The sequence below is a fragment of the Anopheles arabiensis genome, chromosome 2, assembly GCF_016920715.1.
Source record: "Anopheles arabiensis isolate DONGOLA chromosome 2, AaraD3, whole genome shotgun sequence".
Lineage (NCBI taxonomy): Eukaryota > Metazoa > Arthropoda > Insecta > Diptera > Culicidae > Anopheles > Anopheles arabiensis.
In genome coordinates, this window is record NC_053517.1 from 65450120 (window position 1) to 65468304 (window position 18185).

At 42.3% G+C, this 18185-nt stretch overlaps 3 protein-coding genes across 4 annotated transcripts; 1 reads left to right on the forward strand and 2 right to left on the reverse strand.

Annotated features, from left to right (window-relative positions):
* Positions 1 to 454: 454 nt before the first annotated feature.
* Positions 455 to 1967, reverse strand: LOC120908533 (J domain-containing protein CG6693). Its single transcript, XM_040319648.1, has 2 exons — positions 1727 to 1967; positions 455 to 1640 (listed from the first exon to the last, which is right to left on the reverse strand). The coding sequence occupies exons 1-2, from the start codon at positions 1815 to 1817 to the stop codon at positions 877 to 879; spliced, it is 855 nt and encodes a 284-aa protein (XP_040175582.1). The 5' UTR covers positions 1818 to 1967; the 3' UTR covers positions 455 to 876.
* Positions 1968 to 5393: 3426 nt separating this feature from the next.
* Positions 5394 to 8537, forward strand: LOC120893788. Its single transcript, XM_040295890.1, has 2 exons — positions 5394 to 7265; positions 7898 to 8537. The coding sequence occupies exons 1-2, from the start codon at positions 5940 to 5942 to the stop codon at positions 8126 to 8128; spliced, it is 1557 nt and encodes a 518-aa protein (XP_040151824.1). The 5' UTR covers positions 5394 to 5939; the 3' UTR covers positions 8129 to 8537.
* LOC120893789 (scavenger receptor class B member 1) lies at positions 8525 to 17461 on the reverse strand. Of its 2 annotated transcripts, XM_040295893.1 has the most exons (8): positions 17129 to 17461; positions 16938 to 17049; positions 13232 to 13395; positions 12881 to 13132; positions 12597 to 12797; positions 12118 to 12517; positions 8938 to 9185; positions 8525 to 8861 (listed from the first exon to the last, which is right to left on the reverse strand). In XM_040295893.1, the coding sequence occupies exons 2-8, from the start codon at positions 16975 to 16977 to the stop codon at positions 8658 to 8660; spliced, it is 1509 nt and encodes a 502-aa protein (XP_040151827.1). In that variant the 5' UTR covers positions 16978 to 17049; positions 17129 to 17461; the 3' UTR covers positions 8525 to 8657. The 2 variants fall into 2 exon arrangements, with proteins under 2 accessions (XP_040151827.1, XP_040151826.1); XM_040295892.1 differs by lacking the exon at positions 16938 to 17049.
* Between the last annotated feature and the right edge of the window lie 724 nt (positions 17462 to 18185).

The following is an 18185-nucleotide window of genomic DNA, read 5'->3' on the forward strand; positions in this document are numbered from 1 at the left end:
GCAGGCATCTGAGAACCTCATCCGGCAGATAAACGATTCAAAGAACGAATTGATGGCGACACTACTAATAGTTCTGCCCGACAAATTGGGATCTAGAAAGAGGCAACTTACGGATAGGGGAACACCGAAAACAGCATGGAAGATGAGTAATCAACGCGTTGAAGATTAAAAACCTGGTCAGTCGAGGTGGTGAAAGAGTCGGACAACGCACACATTAGCAGTGAATATAGGAAAGGATGTAGCCTCTACGCAAGAGTGTGTTCTCGCACAATAATGCTACTTTATTCAAGGATCTAGATATATAATCTTTAACTCGAGTCACTACGGTCTTTGTGGATCATGCCATGGGTTTCAAAATGGAAAATAGCGAAGACATTTGCCATATCCCCCCCCCTCCCCCCATTTCTGGAAAATGTTTAGATCAATTAAACCTTTTCGTTAAGAACGATGTATCTTTGTTGTTTCTAGTATACTGCATGCAATTGCTTTATTGTAATGTAATTACCAATTACAAAAGTGGAGAGAAGTTCGCTTAGTTATCGTTTGATTTGTTTCAATTATTTTTCTTAGCTTATCCTGTTCAACTATCGCATCAAAGATGATTACAGAACCGAACCCGTAATGTATGTGACAAGAATGCCACATTCGTGTGTCTTTCAAAACGGATTTATCACGAGTTAAATTCAAATTAATTCGCTTAAAAATTAATGATTTTGAAGCGTACAAATAGTAAAGGTGTTTCAATAATGTTAGATCATAAACTCGTTTTGCCGCAGAGCGATTATTGTTAACTGGCTATAATCGGTAACCAGCTGTCGGTTGGCCCGCCTATCGGTAAATTTTATCATACTTGTGTTATTTGTGTTGGTCTCGAACCTACTTGGATGATTTTCTCTTCTTTGCTGACACCGGCTTTTTCGGAGCTGTCTTCGTTGACTGACGTACATTCCGTTTTGCTTGTTGCATCTTCCGTTTTTTGGGCGGTTCCTCTTCACTCTGGTAAAGCTCGTCGCTATCATCGTCATTGTTGCCATACTTTGCTTCTAGCGATTCAATCAAGGAGCTGAAAGCGCTCTTTCGCTTGAGTGCAATTTGCTGCTCCAACGAGGACGTATCCTCCTGCTTCTTTTTCATCTGGCTGGCCATTTTGGCTTCGCGGGCGTACTTCTTGTGCCGTTGCTTGCGCTTTGCTTCTGGCTCATTCGTGAAGATCTTGTATTCTGGGACCTCCTTGCTGTCGATCATTTCTTGCACAATTGTTGCAATGCGCGGTTCGTCCTCGCACTGCATGAACGGAACCGTACACATCATCGAGTTTTTGCAACCTTTTCCACGCAAGTACGCACGCTTGATGTCATTTCGCTCCGTTTCCGACCCGACGTAGCTTTTCTGGTAGTTGTCGATGTCCTCTGTAGTCAGTGGTTTGAAGAACTGTTGCCATCTAGCTAACCAGTTCGTGCTAGCGTTGTCATCATCATCGACGGTGCCTCGCTCGTCGTAGATCGCGCGCGAGTCTTTGTTGCTGAGAATGTTGTACAGTTTGCTTAGAACCTTAAATTTTTCGGTCGCCTCTTGCTTATCACTTTCCGGCACACGATCCGGGTGAGTTTGTAGCGACAGTCGGTAGTAAGCTTTCTTTACTGCAAGAAATAATAGAACCGAGAAGGCACATTGGGCGTCAAAACGGCTTCCCTTGCCAGATCGGGCACAACAAAGCTTTACTTACTTTCTTGATCGGACGCGCTTTTTTCGACGCCGAACAGTTCGTAGATGTTTTTCGTACCGTAGTACTTTTCACACACCTCGAGGGTTGACATAATTTTCACTGGCGTTAGTTCAGAATTCGCTCAAAATTACCGGCAACAGCGACAAGCAACAAACAAACAATGAATTCAGTGTAAATATCCAACTATTTCTACCAGCCAATCGACTTTAGCGGGAAAAGTAAAAAATGACAGCCAGTTATGCTGGCCAAATTTCGCCCGTTTCAGCGGTGCTGAATCGCAGCGCCGAAAAGGGACTTCTAGTTGGTGATATTCGTCTTTTTTTAAATAGAAATAATGACTTGAAACAAAATTTGCAATATTGCTGATCAATCAAAAGCGATCCACAAGATTTATTCGTAAAATAAGTTTTAACCTTTCCCTATCCGCAAAAGGCGGTTTTCGCCGCGATTTCCGACCAAGCGAAAATGTTTTTTTGACGATTTGTATGGAGCGAAGACCCTATCCGCAAAAGGCGGTTTTCGCCGCGATTTCCGACCAAGCGAAAATGTTTTTTTGACGATTTGTATGGAGCGAAGACTCACACCCAAATTATGGTCACAAATTATGGATGGAAAGTTTATGGTTCTGACTTCTGTTTCACTCTCGCTCACAGAGGATGATCTCCCGTCGCATTCTTACAATCCCATCGGCTCTACGGTTTGGTTGTTGCTGCTCTTTCTCGCACGTGAGGGAGTTTTCTTTCTCCTTGTTTTTCACATGTGTGGCTTTGGCATTGGCTGCGAACGATCAGTATCCTCATGATCCGTTAGTTAGTTAAAGGAAAATTGCTAGAAGCAATGGCTCTGGCACACCAAATGCTGTACCAATTCGTGCCCGTTTACTTGCCACATTGTACGGAAAACGTTTTGTGACTAGCACAACCACAAACACAGTATTAAAATGCGTGTAGATTTGGGAAACATGGTGGTAAATTTTTTATGCGGAAGAGCAGCAATTAAATGCCGCATATTGTATACCCTTTAAACCAAACGGCAGAATGCTTTTAATCGTCACTCATTTGACGCAGTCGATCATCACTAAGAGACCGGATCCTATGAGGCCATACGAGATCGATTCTCATCCGGATCATTCCCCCGATAGCAAGAACCGACTATCCTATAGCTTGATTTTAGTAAGGTGAAGAAGTTTTAGCCCTGTCCACAGCATTGTTCGTTACGTCAAAGAAGAAGATTAAAATTTATACGGGAGCTGTGGGTCTTATTGGCCACGGGCTGTAATCGACTACGTGGTTCCAAGGAGCGCTGATATGTTGTCAGCGAGGCGCCAGGTAATTCGACAGGTACCATTCCGACTCGTGGGAGCAGCGATTTGCAAAGGAATCGCACCTCCCAAATGATCCGGATGGTTCCGACCCGGTAGGTTGACCCGCATTCAGTGGCGTATTAGCACGAGTGGAGGCCCTAAGCGGACACACGAAAGTTGACCATTCGGATGTGTCGAGCGAGAAGTTGTATGAGGAATTCTAAACCAGAGAAGGATTGCGAAGCACTTCTACTTCCGAGTGGGGGGATGGGTTCCTCACCTCGGGGCCTCACGCGGCCGCTTAGTTTGCGAACTGGTTGAACCGCCCCTGCCCGCACCTCACTATTGTTTGCCTTAAGCACGGTAAATACAGTTTACATTTTACATTTAGTTTACATTTACATCCTAAAGCATACTAGCCATATTGAAAAGCAACATGAATAGAAAGGAAAGAAGGAGGAAAGGAGAAAGGAAAAGGGGAGCAAACAAGAGCGGAAGGAGGAGCGGCAAGGGTGATAGTCGAAGAGGTGAGATGAGAAGATGAAGGCGTGGGTTGCGTGCAGCAGCGCGCATTGTTCTGGAGCGACGATGGGTTCTAAACAATGGGGGACGAGAGCGAAGCGAGCTGAAGGGAGCAGATAGGTACGGGAAGGACATACAGGAAGGGAGCAACATGCATTTTTTGTAGGTCGATGTTCTTCCTTCCAGCCACACTTTGAAAAGAAATTTCGGATAGTTAGCCCTTGCTACGAGAGATAGTCCATACGAGGATTGAACCGAAAACGAGCATGTTGTTAATTCGTGCGAGTTGACTTTACCTGTTACTAATTGATTTTCCGGGACAGCGGAATAGCCAGTCCTGGGCCACTTGGACCATACGGGACTTGAACCTAGGACGGGTATGTTGTTGTGTTGTGTTCGAGTAGCACGATAACGGGCGGCCCGAAACCAGCTAAGCCATCCATAGAATGCGGGGACACGTGGAGCAGCTTGGCGCGTGGCTCCGGCTGCACCATCGGCATTTAAGGCTCCCGGGGGGCCGGTCGCCACAGCCAATCCCCGACCGAAGCCGCGGCGCTATCGACAATGCATGCAGCATAAACGTCCTTTACGCATGCTGCGTCAATGGCGAGTGCAGCGACGGGCTAGAACACAACTCTCTATGCCACCCTCCAGATAGCGATATGGCCGCGCAGCACCATCCGCAACGATGATGCGTTTCCAAAAAAAGCTAGAGAAGATGCAAGCTGAGCAACGCGAGCGAGCGATGCGTGCGCCAGCTAAGCCGAGGCGGGCCCTGCTCGCTTACAGCATTGAGCGAGAGGCAGGGGAGACGTGCCTTTTTCTCTTCCGGAGAGGAGCCCCCGTTAATTAGGAAGAAGACCCTTATTGTGTGGGAAGGATGGAGAGGGGGGGGGGGTTTGGAGGAATTGTACATTGTTGAATAAAAACAATAAAAAAATGAAAAGAAAAATGTGTTCAAAGACATCATCCCTCATTTGAATATTTGACAATGTTAAGCATTGGTTGGCTTCACATGATATGTTGTGTGTGCTAGTGCATTGATGATCGTCCATTGATTGATTATTATTTGTTTTACAAGTGCAACTAACTGCATTAAGAAACAATATAAAACCCGTACGCAGCATGCAATCAATCGATCCGGTAAATAGCTCCAACGGTAAAGCTATTCATACATCCACGCGACAACTTGCACGCTGATCAAATCCAGATTCGAACGACGGCTCTAGCCAACGCGCAATGCATCAAGCAGCCAAAAAAAACGGAAGGAAAAAAAAACAATAACCAAGTCAAGCACACAAGGCAAGGTCAAGCATTCGCGAATAAACTGCTGGGAGAGAAGCGTGGGAATGAAGGAGGTGGGGAAGCGACGTCACTCAAAGCGAATACGCTCTGGGTGAACGGATAAAGAATACAGCAGACAAGCGATATCACTCCCGCTACCATGTGAGAATAGCGAGATGGATCGTACGGTACCCACAGGGAAAAAGAGTAAGGGGGAGAGGGGGTATCGACTTTTTGAACCACTTTTTTATGGCCATTGTCTTAGACAAAAACCACGAGCGAAATACTCCAGAAAATCCGCCATAATTGTGGCGTTTTTCGGCTTAAAAAATTTCGCTTCGTCGTATATTGACTTAAATGCGACGAGCACCCGACGTCGGGTGAACGTTCACACGACGTACACCCGACGTCGGAAATATTTGAAATTGTCGGTTGGGTACATCAACCGATATTAGCGCCATCTAGTGTATATTTTCGTTCCGTGCGATATTGTCCAGGGCTGTGCTGAATGTTTCAGCGCTTCACGCTGACAGCTGTCATCTTAGGATTGCATCAGAAACGAAATTCAGCATTTTCAGCACAAAATGGCGAAAGAAAACAGGAATAAGCAGCAACGCAAGTGAAATAATCCGAAAAGCGCGATTAATAATGGAAATACCAGCCAAAAATATAGTGTCCGACGAAACATTCTGCATCTGGAAAGGGTGTATTCTGAATAGTGTTGAAAATTCGCAACCGTTCGTGCATTGGAAGTCGCATAACTGTGGTCCACGAGTTGATGTTGTTGGTGGTGTTGGTGTGGCGGAACAAAAGATTTCGTGCTTAAGCACTCGAGTTTTCTCGACGTCGTCGAACAACGGGCAGTCTGTTCTACGCGTAATTATGCCAATGTTATTGATGCTAAATTCGATCACGATGACTAAGAACGCACGTTTGGACTCTAATATCGTGACCGTGACGTCGCACCGCTGGGAATAATAGGAGATTTCCCCAGGTGGATTGCATCGCAATCGTTAGTGAAAATATTCTGTATATAGAAACCCGTTCTTGCGGTGATACTAAAGATTCGTAGCAATAACAGTGTAAATATTCACCCCGTACGCAATGCTGTCCGAACGAAAGCAACCTTACTACCCTTCGTCGGCTGGCGATATCAACGGTTCAGTTCCGCCCATGAAGGAGGTTGCATTTGATGAATGGTCAAAACATCGACTTCCGCAGCACAACTATTCCATTACAGATGGTAGCGAAAAGCTAGCCGACCTTAAGATGGGTGCCTCTAAATCTCCCGCGGTTGCTGTGTTAGCGGCACTCAAGGGCACCTTTTTAAATATCGTCAGCTGGTCAGCTGGTCAACTGTCTGTTCTGAACGGAACGAAACCAGAGGCACACGTATCGCAAACCATGGTGGAGAAAGAGGAGCAGGCGAAGAAAGTGACGAACGCTTCATCGTCGTGCATTCCTATATTCGAAACGACCAGTAATGGAAAGGGTCAACTTACGGTGCCATTGGACTACAGTAGCACGGTCGACGATATTTCCATGACCCCAGCTGGTGTGTATTTCGAGGAAACAGCGCGTAGCGATCGAAACGCGTCACGGCCTGGGCGGCGAAAGCGAAGGAAAGACACATACAAAAGCAACCAGAACGTACATGCAGGTAGCGAGGGCGGCAGTAGCAAAGGCTGTGGTAAAAATCGAAAAGATAAGAAACGACACGCGCTGCGTAGAGACATTTTGAGCGATAATCTAGCCTTATCTATGGACGATAGCTGCTATGGCTACGATTTCCGGGAAGCTGTGTATAGCAATCCTGTGATGGAAACACACTCGCTGCCCCAACGATGTTTGTCGTCGAGCTTCAGCCCGTCATCGACTGGAAGTATTGGAAGCTTTCACGATGCACTGCAAGACATCGTTCTAACCGATAATATGCACCTTCATGCGTCTTCCGACAGTATGACCGCAGCACCTGCGTTGTCGGCCAACGGGTGGTACCAAAATGTCCCTGCCAAACAAGCGCTTACTGTTGCGCCCGATTCGGTGGACAGGATCGGCGAACAAAGCAAGCTGAAATGTGATATCGAACCTAGCAACCACAATGAATATGTAGTGTTCAGCGACTACGACGTGTTTACTACTCCATCTGCCAGCCCTGCGCGACGACGTCCTCCTCGTCGTAATTTTTGTCCAGCTTTGAGTTTTGTGTTGCACCACCAGCATTCAGACGATAGCCAAGAGGAAAATAATGACGAGGAGGAAGACGGCAAGAGTGATTACACGAGCGAGGACATTTCGGATGACGAGGGTACGGATGGCGCAGATGGGCTTGAATATGACGATGATGATGACGATAGTATCGTTTTCTGCGAAGATTATGACGCCCTGAACGATGATTCCAACTCTTCGTCCGGATTCGAGGAGAAGAAGGTGGGTGTGCTTTTACCATAATTTCTTACACCTAGATTTCTTTGATATGTTTACTGATTAAAACAATGCACACACACAAACAACTAAGCCCCAGCGACGATAAATAGTACCTAAACAATCATTTAAACAACAACTTGATATAAAGTATCGAAAAAGTTTATTTATTTCGCAATGCACATAGATTGTGTCCAAGACTGTATGTTAGCTAGCTTTGATCTTTCGTCATTCATGAGTCAGCGATCACTGGGAATTCCCATCATAGCCATTCCTCCATGTAACGAACGGTCGGCCGAAGGTCATTAGTTGTTATTTTTTTACTGACGCAATTTTGAATGGTTTGTGCAGTTATTTTGTCTAAAAGACATATTTCATTCATTTGTTGTTGTTTGTTTCTGTTAATGACACCCTTAACGAAATATATGTTTGTTCGAATCCATGTGAAAAATAAAGCATTTAAGTTGTCATAACGAGTATAACAATAGGTATTAGAGCATTTAAAGAAAATTCCATACGATCTTTTATGTATGACTATTGCTTTCCATAAAGTGCATTCTATAATAGTAAGGAGTATTTTGCAATGTATTAATGGCGTATCGTATCGTCCTGTTTCGTATCATTATTTCGTCGTTTAGGTTCGGTTCAACTCAAAACCGGTGGTGCACGTTATGAGAGCATGGGACTTTGCCTACCGCCAAGCACGCAAAGGCGAATGGGAGATGGCAGCCAGAGATAGAGAGCGATTCCGGAAGCGCATCGCCGAATTAGAACCTTTGCTAGGTCCAGCACTACAGCCAGCGTTACGTGATAAAGTGTACTCCGAGCGGTTCAGCGGGGAGGAAAGTTCGCGCAAGATCTTAAACTGAAAGTGAAACAAACCCAAGAGGAGTCCCGTTACTAGAGTTACATGTGTGTGCTAGTTTGTTTTTGTTTGCTTTTGGCATCATTACACATGTGCCCTGTACAGACGGTTACTCCCCCACACACCTGCACATGCGCTTTCTAAGGGTAGCCAATAAGTAAAGTTTCTGCATTATATTTATACGGTAAAAACAGTTTTTGCTTTAATTTAAACATTACAAAGTTTTGTTTTATATTCCTATCTATGTGGAAATGTTAAAGGAAATTCAAACATTTTCGCATTGTGGTCTTTAATTAGGAATAAACTTCTGGCTTCTTCAGGATCGTTGATAATTTTAAACACCTATGTAAAGCATAAAATAAAGTGAACCTGTGGTAATTAAGAATGAAAACAATAGAACTAACAATGTAAAATATTAGAAGGTTTTATTTGTTTGCTTTTAAATGAATGAATTATCACAAATCAGATGGCTCATGATGACCGTGAAAAGGCGGCATACTGACACTGTAGGTTGACAGTTACGATTTGGCGTGCTAGAGGCTAGTTAGTTGAGGTTTGGTATACTTTGTTGGAGATATTTTTCCTTGCATTTTGTAGCGTGCTGCCTCTCGGAACGCGACCGCCAGTAGCAACATAAAGCACAAGTACAACACGTAAGGCAAGTATGGTTCCACATCCCGTATGACGTAAAATGCCTGAAGTGTACGTATAATGTAGATGGGCAGTTCTTGTTGATGCTGTTTGAAGGGGAGGGAAAAGTACATACAATTATTTCTCATTCATTTCAGTCAGAGCACTGTCAGATAGACGTACATATTCAATCCAGAACATTGGAATGATCATGTCACTGAACCGTTTGATGTCTGCCGAGTAGCCAGTGAGTTCTGGTATAGCAAGATTCGTTTGGGTACGGGCGCACTGGTCCAATGGAATTCCGAAGGATGGATCCACAATTGCATAGCTGTGTTGATTTTCCCGATCTGGTATCATTCCTGTAATCTTATGGGCGTTGGAGAAGTTGCGTGCATAAAAGTGTGGACTTGTAGCTACGATTGGAACATCTGGAAAACAAGGTAAAGGTTTCGCATGAAATCACAAGGAATATGGTTGATATAGGAAACTTGGAAAATGGAAAGGCTTTATTAAAATCATGGACTACATCAACATGACATGGCAAAAGATAAGTGTTTTTATATCAAGCTGAAATTGCCCCTTCTTCAGGTATGTAGAACCTACATATAGTACGAATTAGTGTTGGGTCATACGATTCATTTCACGACCCGACCCGGAGTCGGGTGCGAGCCAGCCGGAATCGATTCCGACCCGTGGGTGCAGCGGGTGCGCTAGGTCGGAGTCGGAATCAAATCCGACCCGTGGGTGCAACGAGTTCGGGTCGGCCCGAAAGATCAGGAGGTGCGAGAAAGCATAAGGGACTCCGACCCGTGGGTGCTGCGAGTTCGGTTCGGGTCGGGCCACGGTAGGTTCAGTTTGACCCGAGGGTGCAGCGAGTTCGGGTCAAGTATTGAACCTACCTTGACTCGACCCGACCCGAACTCGCTGCACCAATGGGTCGGAGTCGCTTATGCTTTCTCGCACCTACTGATCTTTCGGGTCGACCTGAACTCGCTGCACCCGCGGGTCGGAATGAACCCCCTCGTACCTACTGATCTTTCGGGTCGACCCGAACTCGCTGCATCCTCGGATCAAACTGAACCTACCGTGGCCCGACCCGACCCGAACTTGTTGCACCAACGGGTCGGAGTCGGTTATGCTTTCTCGCACCATATAATAGAACTATTTTTAAAAATAGTTGTGCTTTCATTTTGAATGATACAAAATTTTGAACTTAATAGGTTCGGACGGAACGGTCGAATCGATCGAAAAGTTCTCATCGATCGGAAAGGTTGGAACGCTCAAACACAATGCAAGCAAGGTCACTAGTAAAACACAAATAGAAAAAAGAAAATAAAATAAAATATTTCACTGCTGACACACATAGTTATACTTCATTGTGGATTTTAATATAGATCTATTTAAATCAGACGAAATTTTCAGTCAACAACTCCTCACGGTCCACCAAACTCATAAATAATCACAACAGCATACCTAATACCTAATACCTGTAATACCTGTTAATCTACGCGTGTCGTTCCGTTCTCTTTTCATATAAATTGTGTTCCATTCCGTTCCTAATCATTCAACGTTTACCCAACACTGGGTTTGGCCTAGCCAAGGTCGGACTACACGTGGGTGACTCTGATAGTAGCATGGCAGGAGGGGAGCAATGTCTGTTAGATAGAGTGGTTTTTGTATGAATATTTGTTCTTCCTGACTATCCATTGACGATTGGACAAAGTGCGCTGGATAAACAACCCTGTACTAATTTACAGGACCTCAGATTTAAGCTTTTAATTTGTAAAATTGTACCACTGAAATAACTCAAGTTTGACATATAATTCTGCTCCCATATCTTATTTCATTTGTCGTATTTTTATTTAATAAGCCGTTGAGTCTAATATTAAAAGATATTACTACGACTTTCAAATCTACGTCTGAATACTCTATTGTAGTGGCCATTATTTGCAATGCGAAAAACTCACATTCCTCAATACTTTGTTGTAGAAAACAGCATTTTATTTGTAAAAAATAACAACCATATTCAACAAATTAAATATTGTGAACTTCAGTGAAAAAGGAGGCGCGTCTTTAGCTTAGCATCGACTTTGAAAGCCCTTTAGTGAAAGTCTCCCTAATTCTAGCCGCCTTAGTCTTTTAGCTATTGTGGTTAATAGAAATTAGATTAATTTTTTTGTCAATCCTTCTTCTTCTTTGGCTTAACACAACCGTTGTCAGTCAAGGCCTGCCTGTACCACTTGTGGGGTTGGCTCTCAGTGAGGTATGGATTACCTCCTATAGTAGGATAGTCAAGTCCTCTACACCTATGGCGGCACGGTTCATTTGGGTCTTGAACCCATGACATGTCGTACGAGCTGACGACTGAACCTGTTTTGTTAATATATTTTATTTTATTATGTATAGAGCGGATCGGAGATCTTTTGATTGGATCTACTTACTAACTCTTATGACGGGTTCGATTCCTATCACGACTATATCCCGTCCTAAGGGCAACGGTACATTTTGTTTCCAGTACCTCTTATTGATCAATGGGTATTATTCCTACTATTTGCATTTGCAATCACAGCGTATCTATGCATGCAACTACATTTGTCGTAACTTGAATGAAACGAATTGATCTGTACTTCTTTTGGGATAGGTTAGGCTTGTTGACCCACTGATCCGTATCAGAACGACCTAGTGATAATGCTCTTGCTGCTTACCTCAAGGTCGAATGACAAAGCACGGCCAGAGATAATGAACCAAATCGTGTTTGTTTGTCTACACCGTGGCCTGCAAGACTCGAGCAATCAGCATTGGCTGACATTGACACTCTTTGGCTTGAAACATAACGATCCTGCTTAGCTTCATTAGACGATCGTATAAGCAGAGGCTGTGCTGACGTGTCGTGCATGTCAAAGCAAACACAAACAAGGGTTTCTTTCACATTTCGCTCGTCGTTACACCATCTCAATTCTGCCTGTTTTTCTCTACGTTAAAAGCGATGGCTTGCGTACTTTTCACTCGCTTATAAGCTCGTTTGTTTTTAGTGGTTGATAATTGCTGCTCTCGAGATTTGGTTGCTTTTAGACAGATTACTGTGGAAAAAGTACGCTTTGTGGGCTCGGTCGAGGGGAAACGTTTCTTTTTAGCTTGCCGGGCACCGACTATGCTGGCCTTGCTCTACATTGAGGAAAATTTCGCTTGTGCTGCGTTTGGTGAAGCATGAAGTGATATGAAGTTAAGCTACACAGATAAACCTTTGTGTATAGTCACGATTAAAGCCTTGTAAATATTATGTTATGCATTGTTAATATTATGCATTGCTAATGACAAATGATTCTTATGCACATTGATCTACCAATAATTTATACTCACCATGGGAACATTTGGAGGTGTCCGTCATTCCATCCTCAAGTAATCCGAACTGGCCTTTGTAGCAGTCAGCGTTACTGTCGGGCAGACGATCGTACGAATTATCGGGTAGCACGTACTTGTACCCCGTCAGTGGACCTTTCTGCACTCGTCGCTCAAAGTACAGTGGCACTGCCCTGCAGAGTGTCTTGCGCCAGTAGATCAGCACCGATTGTTCGTCCAAGTTTTGTGGATAGGTAGCTCCTTCGGAGGAGTTCAGAATGGAAGCAAAACAGTCGCCCTTGGCGAGACTGAAGCCCGGCACCGTGGGTTCGTACTCGTAAGTATTCATCATGAAAAATTGATCATCACCGTACCGCTTTCCATGCCGCACATTTACGTGATCCTCGTGATCCTCGTACATCTAAGCATGAAGATGGGAAAATACTGTATATTAACAAACATTCCGCGAGGATGGCGAAAACAATGCGAAAGGATCGTACCGTTTTCAAAACGCCCACATTATCTGATGGCACCATTCCCGGGACAAACTTTCTAGCCTGGTCCAAGAATGGTGGTCTCGTGTTCCATAAGTAGTCATAGATTGTCATGCGGCTGAATACAGTATCCCCAGACATGGAGTAAATGAAATTGAATCCTCGCTTCATGAAGAAGTTGTCGTTTTCCATCCTCGCGGCTACACCCTGCAAGCAGACACGTTTGATAATATTACATCTCGACAGTCTACCTATTACAGTTAGAACATTGCACATTTGAGCACACTTACAAGCAATGAAATGTTTGGCACGATGATGGTTTTATTAAGTATGCCTGGAACATTACCATCGGGTAAAAACACTAGACGCCTTCTGGTGACGTACGACATGGTAGAATTGTGCTCGTGGAAGGTAACGTTGTCGTGTTCCAGTATTTCACGGTACACGATTGGAACCACTTCTTGCATTTTAAGCTGATCGTCTAGCCCACCCAACCAACGTTCGGAGTTGGTTACATTGAAGATGAATATTCGACACGTGACCTACGGCAGATAAGTGTATTGTTTTGTAGAGAAAATATCGTACGATAGCTATTTTAGTAGCATTATTGCAATAATGATGATAAATGCTGCTACTCATACCAAAACATCATCTGTATCCTTCCACCATCGGTAATAGGGCATAATCTGACGCATCGTTAACCGATCATCTAGTATTAATTTTGTTGGTTTATAGATATGAAAGAACAGTCCCATCGTAAAGCACGCAATTGATAGAGTGGTAGTCAAGCAGATGATAAAAAGGGCTGGAATGGATCGAGGAAGAAAAAAAAACAATATTGATCAAGAAATCTAAACTACTTTTCATCGGAAGTGTGCTACATGTTTTCGATCTTACAAAACCATGTTTAAACAAATAAGCATATTTAGTAAATAATAACACTTTATTAAATAATAATATAAATAAACTTCGATACCATACACCTGTTTTAATTCTCAATCAATTGATCAACCACAATTATTAATAATTGATAACATTCTTCTAGCATCTACAATCTTTTTTATTTGTTACAGCAACTTCAATCAACCAAGTCCTCTACTGCTATGGCCCGTATGGAACTTAAAAAAAATATTTAAATTATAAATTATAAGAAACTTGTGAAAATCTGAGCTTTTGTCATATTATCGTATCCAGGAGGTGCAACAATACAAGTAAACATAAAACAAAATCACATATATAAACGATTATTCAAAACGATACATTAACGGCTATTTGCACAGTAATTGGTTATAAAAATGAAGTAATGAAAAACTAATTCTTAATTCATTTCAACCCATGTGCTCATTTAGACGTTGTTTTTATTTTATTTTGAAAACTTATTTTTGTGCCGCAATACATGTCTTATTTGCAGTTGAAAATATTTATTTAACTCTTCATGGTGATGTTGTGATCATGATCGTTCATTGCTAAGTAAACATTAAAATCACTCAATCATTTTCATTAAATCACCGAAGAAGACACATCACTAGTGTTGTATCCAGAGTAATGTAATCCCGTTCTGTGGTTTGTGAGTGGCTCAGTCTAGACGAGAGTTGAATATGATACGACTTGCCAACAACACCACGGGACTAGAATCAACCAAGTCAGGCATACCCCAAGATGGGTGAGCTAAATTCCATAATTTCTCATAAAATCTGATTTTTTACAACTTTTCTGATCATTACTAAGGTTCAGTCTAAAGAGCAACCATCTTCTTTCTACAGAACATAATATCAGAAGGATGTTATAATCAGTTTCGTAGCATGGTATACGGGTGCCCTTTGACACAATGTTTCACCTAGCCATATAGCCAGAGCCAGATGATGATAATGTTTTTTGAATAATTTTTTTGTTGATTCTTAGTACACACCACGCAATTGCAATAGGTAGTTAAGTTAAAATTCTTAAGTTTGTTTTTATATTAGGATACAAATCCTTGTTTTGATGCTGTGTTTCAGTAACAATAGACAGAGCCACGACTGCTGATATGAACAATCTGTTTCGCCAATTCGAAAAAATAAATGTAGCATTCCGAGCTGGCCCGTATGACCCCAGATAGAATAAATGTTGATGAAAATATACAGCTACAATCAGGAATCTCCTTTGCATAAGAATGCTGTTTTGCCAAAATTTACCTGGATTGATTTGAATTTATGTGCGTATGTATGAATAATATGCTAGCCTTAGTTATCGGTAACAGTCGGTTGTGTGGCTATCTGGGCTTTTGCATCGGTTCCACTAAACAATCTAATTTATTCATTTTTTATATTGCACACGGTAGCAACGTAGAAGAGACACCCGTACATGATTCCTCCTTTATAGTGTTTCTCGCCATTGCGTGTCAAGCTCATTAGTATTTTTTTAAAGATAATTTATACATATTGTCTTGTATTCTAATGGTTCGAAATAAAAACAAAAAGTTTTCAGTTCACTCCCCAAAAAAAATGTAATGGATTCAAACAGTAGTAGCGTAGTTAGATCTCTTTATAGTCAGGTTACTTTGGAGCAAGCAAGAACTTTGAACATGCTGAATAATCGTATTTAAGGAGCATGTTTGCGTGATATAGCAGCCGTAAAAAATGGCAGTTGAACGATATCAAACTGTATCGACATCAGGGAAATTGTCATTTTTATTCATTGACAGAGGCGTAAAACTTAACAAGAAGTACTATTGGCAACACGTTATCATATGCCATTCAAATCAAATGTAGCCTTGCGCTAAAATACTATTTGGAAAAGACAGTTTTTGCTTTCAGCTGGGTTCAGCTCCAACGCATAAGGCTGCAATCCTTCGAAAATGGCGAGCGAGGAATTTGTTTTTATTTCATCAGCTCATCTGAATGGCCTGCAGCTTCTCAAGAATTGATACCATTGGACTTTAGTGTTTGGGAATATATGCTAGGATATTTAGGCATTTGAGTTAGGACGAATTCAACAATCGTTTGGTGAAGATTCGGGATAAAATACCGAATGAAGTTTGTCAGTGCGGTTGGCAATGACATTGAAAAGAGTTGACGGGCCTTTTTCAAATACACAGGAGAAAGAATTAAACACAAATAAGAATAATGTAATTTTACTATTTTGCTATTTTACTATGTAATTTTTTAAGCCGGTCTCGTAGTACAGTCGTCAACTCGTACGACTTAACAACATGCCCGTCATGGGTTCGATCCCCAAATAGACCGTGCCGCCATACGTAGGATTGACTATCCTGCTATGGGGGGAAATCAATTAGTCACTGAAAGCCAAAGCCCACTAGTGGTTCAGGCAGGCCTTGACCGACAACGGTTGTTGAGCCAAAGAAGAAGAAGAAGAGACTATGTAATTTACTATTACTATTATGTGGTAGACATCAATTCCGCAGATAATTAAAATTTAGTTTGTATTTTACAACATAAACCAAATGCATCACATTTACATTACCTCCCTATTTAATTACATGTTTTCATGTTTTTTCATCTTGTCAAAACGCCAAAGTTCTATTGAAAATATATTTAAAAAATGCTAATTGTGTTCTTTTCTGATAATGGCTTTGTAGTTGGAAGTTACTATCGGTGCAAGAAGCTGTAGGAATATCCTTTGGTGCTCAGATTATCGGTGGAGGTAACTAATGTTTTGTATTATTCTTAATTAATTTTTAATTTTATTAAAAAAGTAATCTTAACTTCGTAAATTCTAATAAAAAAACATCATAATAACGGTACATCGGTGCTAGCCTTAGTGAACGACTCTAATTGCCTATGAACAATTTTTGTATGCGTTGATAACACTTTATTGAAGCTTTGAGATGTTGCTGCGTGTCACAACAAGAAATATATGGACGTACCATTTCCACGAGGCGCGCAGTGTACACTTACGCGATGATTGATGGCTAGGAAATCAGTTATAACATAAAGCTTTGATCGATTTACTTATCTCGAAAGCACATGCTGTGTATCACATAATGTACGTAGCAATAATGTGCATGCAAACACTTGCAATTATTAATAAACTAACAGATCGGATTCTGTCTGTTGATCGTCATAGACGACTGTGTACTCCGAAGGTCATTTACGCAGTGAGGAGATAAGTGAATCTTTCTCGCAGAGGTATGTTTGCACTGGTAGATCGCGTGTAACGCGTGTGTCAGTAAGACGAGTGTCGGTAAATATCAATTTTTACCGACCAAAACTTCCATTATTTGAGAAATGTTTGATTTTGTTAGCTTTTTCTTTCAAATACGTTGCATTCACAATTCCTAAATAAACACATCTGGTGGCTACTGGGTTCATGTGATAGGAACAGCGTTATTTTGATTTTTTCACTCACATTTCCTATTTGTTATTGTGTCGTGTCTAGCGATGAACATTGCGCGAATGCCTTATCAATGGCCTGGCCTGGCCTGGCAAGCTACAATATCACACAATCATATTCCATTTCCCTATGCAAGCAATCAACGTCACATTGGGAATTTAGCAGTTTAGGTTTACAGTTCCAAGGCAAGGTATGACGCTCATTACCTTTGGTGTTAGAATTCCTCCTTCGACTAGGAAGGTGAACAGGAACTTTATTTGTTTTCAGTAGCTTCACATCCATCGTCGGGCTTTATATTATGAGCAGTTTGCAAAATTAAACCTCACGCTTCACCAATTTTACTTCACTTCACCACTTCATGCAAATGCGAGGGGATCTTTACTGTTGGGACACTGTGCAACCACACTCAGTCGTTTGTACAATATGTGTATGCACATTCGATCCTCTTCAAATGTTCGAACTCCCGCAATACCGCAGCAGAAGTCTCGTGTTACACCGCTTCTGTACCAACGGGCTGCTGGCAAAGAACTGGTGGGCATCCCTTGCGGCTATGATTAAAACCCAAATATGCCCGCAATAACTGAACTATTGCCTCTTATCAATCCTATTAAGCGATGCCGCTGCTACTCCTTACGATCATCGGCTCCAGCGCGCTAGTAGTAGTCGGCAATGTTGTGTGAGTGCTGTGTTTATTATTTTTAAGACAGAAATGCCTCGTACTACATGAATTGATAAGTGCCAGCGGTTGGGTGTGATTGTTTGCAAACGGCGTGCGAAACGCCATGCTGCAAAAGTCATGCCTCCAGCGAATTCCAAATAAGTATACCTTATTAGATCTTTGCATCCATGCCGTGGCCTATTGTATGTACTAAGTGCTCTGTTTTTTCCCGTAACAGTGGGATAATTTATTTATTTGAATTTTTTTTTGTTACTTTTATTTCGTTGATTACATTATTTTGGAGTTATTCCGGTGGGCGCATGTTTGAAATTGATAACGCTGAAAGTATCAATAGAGTTATCAATATGAACAGCTAAAGATACGGTGTGTGTGTGTGTATGGGGCGGCTAGTAAAAGCGTACCCATAATCAGAACCGCGTGGCATTCGATCCAGCGTGCTCAACTGTTGCGTAAGCCGGCGAGCGCCATTATGCTCTAGATTCAGACTACACGCTGCTAGTCACCTAGTCAATCGCCGTCACAATTTGCCATTGATATTGAACCCCTTCGATGTAGCGTATTTAGCGCAGCAACATTGACCACTG